The following is a 14,449-nucleotide window of genomic DNA, read 5'->3' on the forward strand; positions in this document are numbered from 1 at the left end:
AAGAGCATCAGCTCTATTCCAGCCGGGTACTGGGAGGCATTTAAACAGCTAATATGGTCTAGGACAACTAGGCTCCTGTGTCTCCATAAAATTTTCACATAAAATTTTAGATGTCTGAGGATATATATCTGGCAATATCTTCCTCCTGAGCAAAATATTCTGTTGTGAAGTTCTGCAGTCTGCAGAGACAAAGGTCTATACAAGTAAATGGCACAGTTTGCTTTTTGGGAGTCAGAAAATCAGTGTAGCACAACTTCCACTGTAGTTTAAAGATCATTAAACAGAAAGTGCTATACAAACATTTGGCTAGAGTTTACTTAAGAGTTCTATACTTTCTGCTCTCCTGTTGTGTAACTCTTTTAAAATGTGTTACTTCCAGAAATACTCTCCATACCTTTATAATGCTCTGACATGTTGAGAGTGGCAAACCAACCAAACTGGTCCCATTGATTGACATGATCTGGTCCCCTATGTTCAGCTTCCCAGACTTCTCTGCTGGTCCTCCATGCATCATGTTGGCTATGATAACCGTAGGCAAAATGGATCCCCAGCCAGACTCAACAATCACTACACCTAGGATTTCACCCTTCTGCTTTTCAATGTAAACCTGTAGTGTAAGAAAAACTGTTTCAAAATAAGCTTCTTCGCACCCATGGAACTGACTAACCCCCCTCCTTTCAAACATTCATATTAACCAAACTTCCATATTTGCAACTGTATTTCTAATTCAAAGGCAAAACAAAATATTATGAAATTTTACTGCATTTCAATTGTATTAAAACATGAAATAATACAGATTTTGTCTAGTGCAAAACACCCCTTACAATTTATTTCTGCATATGAGCAGAGCAAGCTGGAGTTGAAGAAGCCTGGTTCCAAAGGCTTTGGTAGACAAAGATAAACAAGAAGAGATTTCAAGAATTTATGATAGCGTATTGGAAAACAATTACCTGTGTGTTGCGGTGGTGCACTGGTTCATTGTTATTAACCAAGCTGCAAATTCTTTCAGCAAATACAATCCTTTAAAATCTGGAATCAGCCACTCTGACAAACACCAGTGCCTCTATAAATTTTATAGTGGTTACTATAATCTATTAAATTGTATTACTCTGTTAACATGTTTTAAATTTATTTCATTAATGTACAATGTCTACCAGGTCTGAATTTTTTTTTTTTTTTAAAGAACACAAACAAACAGTAAGTAATTTCACTCCTTGTAAATTTTTGGCTTGCTATTTGCCTTTGAAGCAGAACTGATAACAGTGTCCTATTTGGGAGGATATTCTACGCTCACCCAGGAAATTTATAGGGAGTACTAATGTTTTTTAGATGTCTGCCAGCATGGGTCTTCAATTTAATGCTGTTACGGAAAAAAAAGAGACATACATCTTTGCAGTTTTCAGATTTGGAGAAGTGAATCAAGTCGTCATTGTACATGTCCTGGGTATTGAGCAAGTCACTATATTCCTTCTGGCTAAGATCTTCGGGGTTGATTCCATTTGCCCTCAGAAACTCCTGGTAGGCCACACTAAATGCTTGACCTATGGACTGTGCAATCAGTTGTGCCTGCAGCAGTTCACAAGGAAGAAAAAAAAGTGAAACATTCTGGTGATCTTGTCCACTGATACTTTCTCTGCTACAATCACAGTGTAATCATCAAGTTAATTTACAAGCCAGGTTACTGCAATCCAGTTTAAAAACTATTTCTGCATTAAAAATCAGTTTAAAAGACCCAAAAAATGATTTATGGCTTCACCTGAGCCATAAATCTAGCTTGGTAAGCAATGATGAATCGGAAATATAAATTCTGATTTATATTTCCATATAAAAGCCATCATTTCACAGGCAAGAACTGCTAATAGACATGTAAAGGTGTATCTGCTGCAGTGACTGTAACTCACACCTACAATTCTTCCCACACACGCAACTCCCAGATGACTCTCCCTTTCAGCAGAGGCAATGCCATTCTCTGACAATCCAGGAGCAAAAATGAAAATGTCTACTAGAAAACACTCACCCACATTTAAGAGGGTATTTCCTCCTTAAGAGGATACTTACTCTCCTTTAAAACTATCACATCCATATTCTCTGCTCACACCTCAGCCTGAGATAAAACAGGAGAAGTGCAGCAGCTACACTGCAGATTCAGGCTTTGAAGTGAATGGAAATGGTCCCAGGCATCTCCTCCTCCACCCAGCTACCTCCCTCAAACTTTCTCGCCTACATTTCAGGTTTCTTCCTTCCAACACTTCAATTTTCATTTTTTTCAACTGGCCAAAGAGCTAAAAGTGAACAAACTTGTGACTAGAAATACAGAAACAGCAGAGTGAAAGCAGGCAGCATATCAAGTGATATTAACCCTTTTTAAGGCTACTCTTTTTAATTTCACAACAGTTTCTTGAAAGGCTTTGAAAAATAGGCTTACATGTTACCTTAGTGGAAAAAATCCACAAATTTTTATGCATTCCGTTAGAGGATTGGTTTTATCCGTGTTCTTGTCTCTACTTTTTAACCTCAGCAGTGGGCTGTATATATACATTTATCTACAGCCAGATAATTTATCCACACATGGGTTTAGAACAGATCCATCATTACAAAAAATCAGCTGCTCATTCAAGAAGACCTTTACATCTCAAAGTCCTTGCTGATACACCAAAGAATGGGAGACATGAAGATTTTATAAGAAACTGGTATTTTCACCTTTTTTCTCTGAGGTGATATTCTGAGTGATATTCTGGTAATTTGGAGAGCTCATAATTCTTTTGTTTGCTTGTTTGTTTTGGTTTTTTGTTTAACCAAATTATTAGGCCTAACTTGATTATGATCCTGACAACTATGTATTTAGCAATTTCAATATGATACACTTGATTTTATTTTTCAGTTTCTGAAAAGTGCATAAAATCATCAAGTTATGTAGATTGATTGTGAAGGCAGGCTATCTAGTCCTATATAAAGTAATTCGGTAACCTCCAACACAGACTAAAGTTTATTCAGCTCTGTCTCTATTCAGCGTACTTTGGGATTGCTGAAATTATGGGTTTTCTTTGCTGGTATTTTGGCATGATGCCAGCAACTACTCCTCAACAAAAGTTATTTAAAAAAAAAAAAAATCACCTTTCTGGCATGTATCAATGTCCTTGATACAATGATATTTGGAATCAGAATTTGGGATCAGGAAAAAAAGCATCTATGATAGACTTTCCTTCCCACATGCAGAATCTGAGCTGGTATTTGTAACTGTGGCAACTGGGTCCTCCTCACATTGTTAGGGAAAAGCACTGAAGTATCTTTAAAATGGGAAGCATTTCTATAAATATCAATTTTTTGAGTAACATGACAGGTCCAAACATGCAAACAGAAGGCAAGCTCTGCTGAGATGAAATATTTGGTTGTTAACAAGCAGGACCATTTGCAGTGGACTTTAAGCCTACCAAAATGTGCTTCTATTTCCATCCCTAGAAAGTTATAAGACAGTAATTCCTTACATCCTCAGATTCAAATACATGGCAAATCATTTTGTACTGCCTCTTCCCATCTTGAGAAGGATGAGATGCTTCCACATTATCTTGGGAGTTAGACCGAAGCATTCGCCTACGAGCCATCAACACAACAATATTTCCTATATCTGCAATGTAAGAAATGGTCCGCAGGGGATGATCCATCATGGTTTCCTGAGGAGTACAAAAAACCAACATGAGCAGCTGTTTTAACAAAGTTCTTACTGCACAACTAGTATTATAAAAACAAGTAGCAATATAAGACCTCTGTTAAGTGAAATCTGTAGTACCTGCCATGCCAATAGAAAACAAAAGCTTTAATTTCCAGAAGTAAAGCAAAGAGAAAGTTTTACAAATAAAGTAATCTTTTCCATGGAAAAGTACATAAAGATCTCACTACCAGGACCTGAATGTGCTGGGCATATATGTGCAAAGGGCTATGAACTTCAAATAATCACGACCAAACTCTGGGCACAATCAATACTTCACACATGATAACTTGTAAGGAACGACCTGACTGAAATTAGCTTATGCACAAAACATGGGAATTTCTACAGTCAGACACATCAGAGATTACTGAATTGCATAAATGACACAGTTCTAGAGCACGGATTTCTTACTAGGAAATCCTGGAGGGAAATAGTATAGCCATCACTTTTTGAAGAGCAAATTTTGGCAGCAGGTGAAAGTCTGTCTCAGCAGCCTCATCCCACAGTATTGAAAGAGGTTTCTTTGATTATACCTGTGTGTCTGCATTCAGTACTTTTATTCTCTGTGTAGAAATGAAGAGGTCCACTTCAGTCATGGGCTGAGATTCACCTTCCGGGGCCTGCAAATAAATGGATTAGAGTCAAACAAACACATTAGTTAACATACTTACTAATGATGTTAGCTCACAAACAGGGGCTGACTAAGACACAGTCACCAGAATAGCAATGCAAGATAAAGTATTAGACTGCAGAAGCTAAAGGTAAACACAAAGATATGGAAACTATATGCATATATGTGGAAGTTAATTGGATATTATTTCACAAATTGTTAAACCCATAAAAGCTTCCCTAATATTTTTCCTGATTTAGCAAAATACCTGACTGCAACACAAACTATGTAAAAATTTGATGAAAATCAAAATTATTTTCCCATCTTCACCCTATGAATCCCAATTTAATCAGAGTTTTTCACACAAGCCACAGGAAGGCCTAGCAGTGTCTCTTGGAATTTCTCTATGGGCAAACAGGGACTGCCACAATCAATGGGAAAAACCTATACCACAGGCCGGTACAGTTTAAGCAATCCATAATGCAGAAGAAATCCTTCACAGTCAATCATTTCTAAAGCATTAACCCACTTTAGAACTTATACTTTGTTAACAGAAAGCTAACACTTGTAGGTTTGGTTTTGTATTAGATTTGTTAAAAGATGCTTAGAAAAACTCCATAAATGAAACTTATTACTAAGATGAGTCAACCTCAGCATATCACTGTATGTGTATATACATGAACTATTTTCTTTTTTGCATCCAGCAATTTGAGAACTCTGTGAATCAAACAAAGCACTCTTATAGAAAGATAAGATAATAATAATAATAATGATAAAGACTGAATTTTAATCTGTCATTTTACAGTGGTAAAGCCTTTGCCACATCCGTCCTGTTTCTTTAGTATCCATTTTGGTACTGCCTGTAACCATTTGATAAATCCAGTCTTCACTCTATTTCTAACATGAAATGGCTAATGATAAGCAACAAAAAATGTCCAATCAGGCAACTGACTTCTGAGAAATGTCAACTTGTATGGTGGCTCAGAAAGAAATCTAAAAAAAAACTTGCTGGATGCAGAAAATAAAAATACAAAATTAAAAAAAAAAAGGGGGTGGGGGTGCAAAAAACCCTCCCAGAAAACAAAAGAACAGGCATAACATTAAGCTGATGGAGTTTGTACTGCACCTTCTTTCTGCTTTTGGCTAATTTCTGGGCCATCTGCTTAGCATGGAACAAACAGAGACAGGAGAATAGTTAGAGAAGAACTTACAGAGGCTCCAACTCAAGCAGGAATCTGCATGCTAATGCCAGGGGTCACAGACTACTAGCTGTTCTAAATCAGTCCCTGCACAGATTAATTTCCTCCTTTTCTTTTTGGCTTAAAAAATTTAGAGAATTCATGTTTAGCACAACTGTTTTAAAAATTAAAATAAAATGAACCAAAAGAGTAAGGAAGAGCACAACAGTTTTTTCCATTTAAAATGTTACTTGCAACAAACATGGATTTTTGGTGTGTGTGTGAGTTTGCTTCTTGGGTTTTTTTTTTTTAAGGAAAAAAAGTGAAGCTTCCCTCCATTTACATCAGGTTAAACTATACGGTTATTTCTTTTGAAACTACATCAGTGTAAAAGGTAAGAAAAAAATCCTGAACACTATTATTCCAGCTTTTTCAGATCTAAAAATTCAGACTGGAGTTTCCTCATGCTCTCATACTTAAATAGTCTTTGAAAAAGACCTCAGTGAAACTTTCCTGGAAAAACAATATGGCAGAGGGTAACTTTCACATCCATCTGTGCAAATACACCCATACCAACGTTAGCACTGTGTATGTGGACAACAGGTTTTCCTGTGATAACTGCACAAAGATAACTGCACAAAGACTGCACAAAGAGCATTTTCCAGGAGGCAGTGGAGCATATGAAACTTGAGTTTCATAAACATCTCGAGCCAGGCTGCTTGTCACCACATAGCACAATTGATTTATACCCAGAGATTAATCAACCTATTGGAACTAACCGATTCCCTATGTGCAACTACTGTTGGTTGCCACAGTAACAACACAAATAAGCATCATTCTTGTAGCCTTGCAATCAGGAATACAAACCATGGTGAACTAAATTTACATTCCTGCTTACTGAAGAAATGCCATACTCACCAGGCTGGTAGATAGCTTTTTACTTTCTACTGTTATAGCTTCTTATCTAACTAACAGGTGCTCTTGAGGTGGGAAGGAGGCTTACTATTACAGGCTTCATATAGATTCATGGTTAACTACTTAATGAAGAACAAAGAGGAGGCCTGGATCACAAGACATATCAAACATTTTATACTGATGGTCTCAACCTAAATATGTCACTTATTGTCAAAGCAAATCTGAAAGCAGCCTCTGAAACTTTAGACCATGCTGCTTATTTACAAACATAAACATTCTCACACCAGCTCGTATTCACCTTTTTCAAACTAAGAAATGCTTGTTAGCCTGGTAGTTGCAAAATATTGCAAACAGAACTGTCTCATGCTGCAGGCACTTCATTAATTTACATTAGTAATTACAAATAATATACTCATTTTGAATAACATCTGCCTTGCCATGCACTGGGCAAGGGGTAGACACTCGTAAGAGTATTTAAATTACTTCCAAAATTTAAGCTCCTCTTCAGACAATTTCCCCTCTCCCCAGACTTTGTGGAGTAATGGTTCTTACAAAAGAAGAAAAGCACAAGCCAAAAAGAAGAAAAAGGGGGAAATAAATCCTTGAGCTAGAGGTTGCAGAATCAAGACTAACTGAAAAACACCATTATTTAATTTATTGAAAATTCTGTTCTCACAATAAAAGCATTTGATCTTAATGGCATTTTATTTTTTTTAAGAATTACTTTCAAATGTTTCATAAAACTGAGGTAATGATATGAAACAATGAATTTTAATAAGTGATTTAACACTGCACAGAAATGTCAGAAAAGAAGTTACGGTTCATGAAAAAGAAATCAAAACAAACAACACAAATTAGAATAATTCATGCAAGAAACTTTACTACACAGATCCTCTTTATCATCACATTATTTTGCTAACTTAGAGTAAAATATTCTTTCTTAAAAAAAACAACCAGCCAAACAAAAAAAACAAACAAACAAAAAAACCACCAAAAAAACACTGGGCAAAACAGAAACTACCTGATCTAGATATTTTTTTAATATATATACAGAGTCCAGGCTTTTCATTTAAGCTAAATGAAATGTTACTATGTATCTAGTACCAATTTCCAAAAATCATGAATTTTTAAAAAACAGCAAGATTCTGCTCATGGAACAGGGATGTTTTAAATCTACTCATCCCACTTAACCTCCAAAAAAAGTGAATGCCCAGATCACACCAAGTAATCAAAATGTACAGAATATTAAACTATTTTTATATATGGGTTCTATTTTAAATTACATTCAGTAATTAAATCCTTTGTTATGTAAAACTTTTCAAACCTGCCATACATTTCAAATCTGATGATTAAAATATAAAAACTGCAGCTAATGGTTAGTTCATGCATGCAATATAACAGAGCAGCTGTGAACTGTAACCATGAGCATCAATTTTTTAAGTTACAAGTATTATGGATTCACTTCAAGTAAAATGTGAAAAGATGTTTCTTTCTATGCTATCTGAAGAAATGAGACTACAGTCTGAAAATGATGAAGTATTTCTGTTATTAAAAGTACCTCCTAGTGGAAATATGAAATAACTACTTTTGATTAATGTCTTCAAGGCAGTGAATCTGTTTCAACTTAGGTGGACTTCAGAGAGGTGACTGCCAAGTGAGAAAACCCCCAAATCCTTCACTTTCAACTGAAGAGATACTTCTTGAAAAAAGCAGCATGGAGACTTTTTTGCCCAAATCTGTTGATATTCTAAATCAGTGAATATGCGATCTGGAGGCTCTGCTAAAAGAAGCAGTATTGGGATTATGAAATATGAAAGGAACACATTCATATGGAAGGTATGTGTCTGCATGGGGCTTTAAACAAAGCTCTTTCTCCCTTCCTTAATGCTCTTAACTTTGAGTTGGCAGATTCGTAAAACCTCATTCTTAATTCATAACCTATGTTTTCTTTAAACATGGAGAAATGCTTCACCTGCAACACCTACCAGTCTTTGCAAACAAACATGAGTAGAGCACCAGTATCACAGTCATTGTGTGAGCAGTATTTCACACACTCAGGGTAAAGGCTATCCTATGAAGTGATGAATCTGATCGTGGGAACTCCATCTGCCTTAACAGATTTTTGACTTAAATAGTTTAGTTTTAATGACAATCAGCAACAAAACTAACCCTCATAAGCTAAAGACCCTGGGGTACAGAGAGCTGTATTTACAGTGTCCCAGCTCCATCTAGAAGCAGAAAAGCAGTAGCTGTAAGAGAAGCATACAATGGTATTCTGTGCCATGCAGTAAGCCAATGATTTTCTGAAATTTAGGATTTCAGAAAATTATGCTGACAAGATAGGGTTTTGCCAGGTCTACAATGTAACTATTTGGGTCCTCACCCTGGGACTAATTTACTACAATTGATAATATGCATACCTGCTGATTATTATGGATGTAAACATTATAGGTTTTAAAAATTAAATGAGCTACACAGTTTTCGTCTGTTTTGAGACATAGCAATGCTGAGGAACAACTGAATCCTCAGAAAGAACTTCATTTTGCTAATGAATTTCTAGCAAATGCATACAGTAAGATTCTACACTCTTAATACCTCACAGACCTGTTTTGAATCAATTCTATTCCAGTTTTACCTAACAGTCCCTTCAGATTTTTTGTATTTTGTACTGCCATACAAGCTTTACCTTCTAGATGCTATCTCCTGCCCAGTCCTGGGATCAAGTTCAACTTCTGACACCAGTTTCCTATGAGAGCTGATGCTAGAATTTTCTTCCAACTTCCAGTGATATGTACCTCCTAGATCCAGCCTCTTGGGAGGCCTTACTTCCCTCGCCTTCTCTATCTCAAAATCAGTTTCCTATGCATTCAAATCAGACAGCTTCTCTACCATCAGGCCAAGCATCAGGAAAGAACCCATGGGGGACTACTCAACAGACAGTCGCACCCTTACTTGCACCCAGAATAGGAAAGAAGCAGACTCTGTAAGGGAAACTCTCCACTGTAGCTTCGGGAAGAAGCCACCAAGACCTGCTAGGGTTTGGAAAGCTGAATGAAAAATCACTTTTAAAAGTGTCACTGAATCCAGAGTCTTCAGTGAAACACAGATAAAGCATTCTTTTTTGAAAGGCTCATTAGTTGCTTCAGTCTGTGGGAACTCCTACAGAGATGGCAGAAAATGCCTTATCTGTAATTGGAAGGCTGCATTTGTGTCTCCTCTAATCACTGCCTTGTGTCAGTGATTTTAAAAAGACAACACTACAAGAACTTATTTATTTGAACATCAGCAAAATTATGATTTCTTAAATTGTCCCAATGGCTCTAATTGGAGCTACATTGTGAAAGTTTCATGCACAGACCAAACTGAACAACTGGAATGGAAAATGTTGGAAAGAATAGTATCAAGTAAGAAGCATCAGCCGCCCTTGACAGACAGTGCTATCAGCCTCACTGATAACATACTGTCTCTTTTCCTCTCTCTTTTTTACAATTGCTCAGAGAGTCTGAGTTGGAATCCAAAATAAACTATACTAAAGAAGAACAAACAAATATTAAACTAAGGAGAATTTTCAGGTGAGAATTTAACTGAACTAGCAGAAGATGAAGGTGTGTGCCTACCACTCAGTCATGTATGGCAGTGGGAATATTGCAGCATTCTTTATGACCCAGCAATACTTCACACACACACACACCTTAATTTCAGGTGACAATGTCATCATTCTGTAATATATCATATTCTGTAATACAACTGCATGCCCATTGCTTGTCACAGTCCATACAGAAATTAGGGGCTATTTCTGTTTTCCAAACAAACCAAACCAAACATACCCAATTCCATTCCATATTACTATTGGCAATTAAAATGGTCTGGTAACTTTTTCTTGTTTCAAAAGCAGCTTTAAACATGCAACGTTTTTTGGAAGAAAGACAGAAAGATGAGGCACTTAACCTTTCTGAAACCACAGATAACCCCACAAGAAAAAAAGAAATGCATACACAAGAAGTTCATATCTGCCACCTCAAAGCACCCATATGAGAAGCAGAAGGAATTACTCCTCACCTTGATTCTGCTGACAGCTTCCTGAGCCTGCATCATTCTCACATTCTTGGAGGGAGTTTTATCAGAAAGGAGTTGAGTTGAGCCAAGGTAATTGGCAGCAAAAATTATTCCATCGATTAAGTCTTCAGGATCACAAGGTCCAGGAACTGTAACACAGGAAAGCAATCACTGAAGAAGCTAAACTATGGAAAACCAGCAACATTCTGACTACTTCAGCCTGTACCTGATGGCTGCAAATCCTCCTCTGAAATACTTCAGTTCAGCGCAATGATATGGCAAGCAGTACTTTCAAAGGGACAAAACACCAAGCAAATGCTCTCAGCATCTCCACAGAAAAAGCTGCAATTGTTAATCCATCCTGTCTCTCACATTAGCTCCTTCTTTTCTGAGCAGGGATCACTCTGGAGCAAAATAATCTCTGGGAGTTTTCACTGTTATGCAGGGACAGACACAGCTCATCCCTCAGCCTACAAAACTAGCCTTGCAATCCCAGGACCAGCAGTCACAAACAGAACAAGGAAAGGTGAAATTTAAGGTCAGCCATCAGCTCACTTGTGTGCTGCCTGCAGTTAGTACAACAGGCAGAGGAGTCTCCCCAAGAATGCTTTACAGGTACAATATTCCCCCCATCACTGAGAGGACTGGCTGCCCAACTATTCAAAGTACTTTTATGCCATAGAATTTTTTTTAAAAGTCATTCTTGGTCTCAACAAAGAGACTGAGGTAAAGTACAGAGTTAAATAAAAATGTTCCTAAATACCCAGAGTATGGGTCCTCCTGGTGGCTAAACAACCCCCTTTGTCCTACAGATTCTTAATGTCCTGACCCACATCAACTTCTGTGGGAAGTCAGAAGGTGGTGAAGTGTTCAGTGCTTTACAATGCAAATCCTAACTGAGCAGAGTTTGTGATCTGTAAATTTTTTGGTGTTTGGTGATCATTCCTAAAAATTGTAGAAGCAAAAATGTTGCATTTTAACACTTCGTTGTACGTAAAAATTGTCATGAGCCAAAAGTGAGGTTGTTTAACCTAAGGGGCTCCTTGTTTCCTTACAAGTAAGGAAAACAATTGGTGTTCAAGACAAGTGAAAATGCAAATCATCTTAAAGAATAGTAATAGTGCAAGTGTCCACTTTCACCATAAAAATAATAAACTTTTTAGGCTTGCTTTTTTTTTGTATGTGTGTGTGTGTCTAAGAACAAAGCAAAAACCCTAAAATATCAGAAGGAAGTTTTTACAAGTTCAAGGGTTATTTTGTGATATAAAGTTATGAGGCTACAAGTTTAACATTACTCTGAATGCAAATTTTGTTCTAATTATAACAGAAGAGATTAACAACTACTGAGAATAAGCACAGATAACTGTGGCCCCCCAACATGCAAGACATTATTAAGATTAAAGTACCAAAAAGTAAGAGCTGGAGACATATACCACACTGAAACTATACATACATACAGAAGTAGAGTTATAAATCTTACGAGCAAGCTTGCCTTCACGTTTTCTTTAAATAATAACATTTGTGACTAGCAATTTTAAGGTACACATCTTCAGTGTGCAGAATTGATTCAGATAATATATATGGTAAACTCTCAAAAAGAAGAACAAACAACTTTCCCTATGGAAATCTTTCCCTTACAGAAAATTATGTGTATGGAAGTACTGTACACTCTTCCACTCCTGAAACCATCCAGCATTTTAAGTATTTCCATTTGTTACTCTATGCCAAGGCCTTTTCACCAGTTCCACCACGTGACTATAAATGGTACAAAACCCATTATAGTATGTAACTATATACATATATAAGGTATATATAGTATAAAGTATATATATATATATATATATATAATGGGTACAAACCCCTTTATAGTACAATTTCTAATCAAAACACAAAACCCACAAATATAGGCCAACAAAGGTATAGATAAGACTCCCAGAAAAAAGCATATTAAAACCAAAAAAGGTTATGTGCTCTATTTTCACCAGAGAAATAGCATTGCTTTTTACATTTGTTACATTTGATAATTAAATTATTATCTGAATGAAAGTGTAGTATAGGTGCTAGCAAGTTTTTCTTGGACTGCCAATGCATAAAAATGAAAAATTTCATTTTTTAAGGAATTTTGAACCAGATCAAGCTCTAAGAAAATTTTAGTTTACAGCTTTACTGTTCTTTTAAGAAAAGAAGGAATATTTAAGAGAGGGCTTGATAGACAGGGCTACCATGGTGAGATAAATTTCCATTCTGAGAAAGATCCTTAATTGCTGCAAAATTCCAGAGCTCAGCTAGTTTCCAAATAATATGTAAAGTTTACATTAGCTGACATTAGCTCCAGCCACTTATTCCATAATATGAAGTTCACACACTGAAGACTAAACCAATGATCAATTTGTAGAGAATGATCATGTCATTGTTTAAATGCAGCACACTGTAAAGCAGTCCAAGAAGTTTCAAAACAGTCTAAATGCTGTATCCATCAACATATTTCTGGTATTTCATCAAGCATATGGAACGACGACTACCACGTGGGGAACAAAACCCAAATGAAACTTCAGATTTTCTGCTTGTCATGCCCATAATGGAATAGATGGGTTCCACAGCATGCAGTCCTGAACACAGGATGCCAACTCATACAAAAATTAACAGCAGTTCATGTAGCAGATAACCTGCTTTTTCCTATTGTTCTGAATAAATTCAGCACTCTTACAAATGCAACCTTAACTCTTAAGACTCTTAAGAAGACTGAAAATGCAGTGCACATTTCCTCTTGCAGACCAGCCAATTAATCCAATTTATTCAATAATGCTAATTAATCTATCTGAGATTGTATTAAGCCTGCCAATTGAATTCAGTGCTAAAGATAACACTACAGTCTTCTTGCCTAGCCTGTTTTCCTTGTCTACACATGTTTATGTGTTGTGTAAATACCACTAAAAACTAGTAGTGTTTTAAGTGTTTTATGCTGATAAAAAATGCAGAACTGAGACAGAAGCTGTGAATAAAACACTAATTAAAAAAAAAAGCTCCACATTTTTTAACTTCCAAAAAAGCATAGTAGAATTTAGCTCAGGCTCCAGATTGAACACATTTTAACTTGAATCAGTATACCCAACCCTAGCAGCTGTTCTACACAGTAAAAAAAAAATTTACACATTATAAATATTGGAGGTTTTTGGATATGAAAAAAACATTTAGAAATTGTAGAACTATCTTACCTTCAACATAGGTTGGAAATGAAGCCAAGCTTTTTCTGGACTGTAATTAAGACAAAAAGGATTTCAAACAGAACAGAGCATGCACAAATACACATTAAAATTTTCTTCACGCCAAAAAAACAAAAAAAAATCAGTCATTGCTATAACAAAAGGAGATCACAATAAAGATTCACTATTATATTTAACATTTTGAAATTCTAAGCAACTACTAGGGTTAGATTCAATGCATTTTGTTTGTGTTTTCATCAGGCAACATGCTAGGTCCAGTTTTCAGTTACCAGTAGCATCTTAACCATCTACCAATAGGTGCTCTACTTTCATTAATCAAGAAGTATGATGGAAAATACTTTTTATCAAAGACCCAGGATCTCCCAAGTACAAAGAAATACATGCAGAAATATATCAAATTACACTATATGGTTATTCTTCATGACTGAAACCAGCTCTATCAGTTATTTATTGACAAAAACTCAATTATTCATTAGCCAAAATCTGTTATTTCATTAGGACAAATCTATCTAATATATCCCTCACAATAGATGTAGCTCTCACATTAATACAGCCTACAAAAAGGTTTCTAAATGTTAACAGGTTAGCTTGCAAGCTGCAGTCAATAACACCTCACCACCAACTATATTTACACTCCATAGAGCACAAAAACACATCTGGTAGGTTCGATTTCATCACAGGCTAACTAACTGGGAAAAAAAAATCCTGACCTGCATATGTTAATATAAAGACCAAAGTAAGACCTTACTTCCAGCTGCAA

At 36.2% G+C, this 14,449-nt stretch overlaps 1 protein-coding gene across 3 annotated transcripts in view; it reads right to left on the reverse strand.

Moving 5' to 3' along the window:
- Positions 1-14,449, reverse strand: part of APBA1 (amyloid beta precursor protein binding family A member 1) — an 87,796-nt gene that overhangs the window by 8,744 nt on the left and 64,603 nt on the right. The window contains exons 4-10 of one of the 3 annotated variants that reach the window (XM_030467275.1): positions 13,681-13,720; positions 10,469-10,614; positions 5,443-5,475; positions 4,240-4,326; positions 3,486-3,671; positions 1,387-1,566; positions 395-607 (exon numbers count right to left, since the gene is read on the reverse strand). In XM_030467275.1, coding sequence (XP_030323135.1) covers positions 395-607; positions 1,387-1,566; positions 3,486-3,671; positions 4,240-4,326; positions 5,443-5,475; positions 10,469-10,614; positions 13,681-13,720 — 885 coding nt within the window. The remainder of the gene's footprint in view (positions 1-394; positions 608-1,386; positions 1,567-3,485; positions 3,672-4,239; positions 4,327-5,442; positions 5,476-10,468; positions 10,615-13,680; positions 13,721-14,449) is intronic. The other 2 variants (XM_030467276.1, XM_030467278.1) reach the window with 2 other exon arrangements.

This window comes from Calypte anna, chromosome Z (assembly GCF_003957555.1).
Source record: "Calypte anna isolate BGI_N300 chromosome Z, bCalAnn1_v1.p, whole genome shotgun sequence".
Classification (NCBI taxonomy): domain Eukaryota; kingdom Metazoa; phylum Chordata; class Aves; order Apodiformes; family Trochilidae; genus Calypte; species Calypte anna.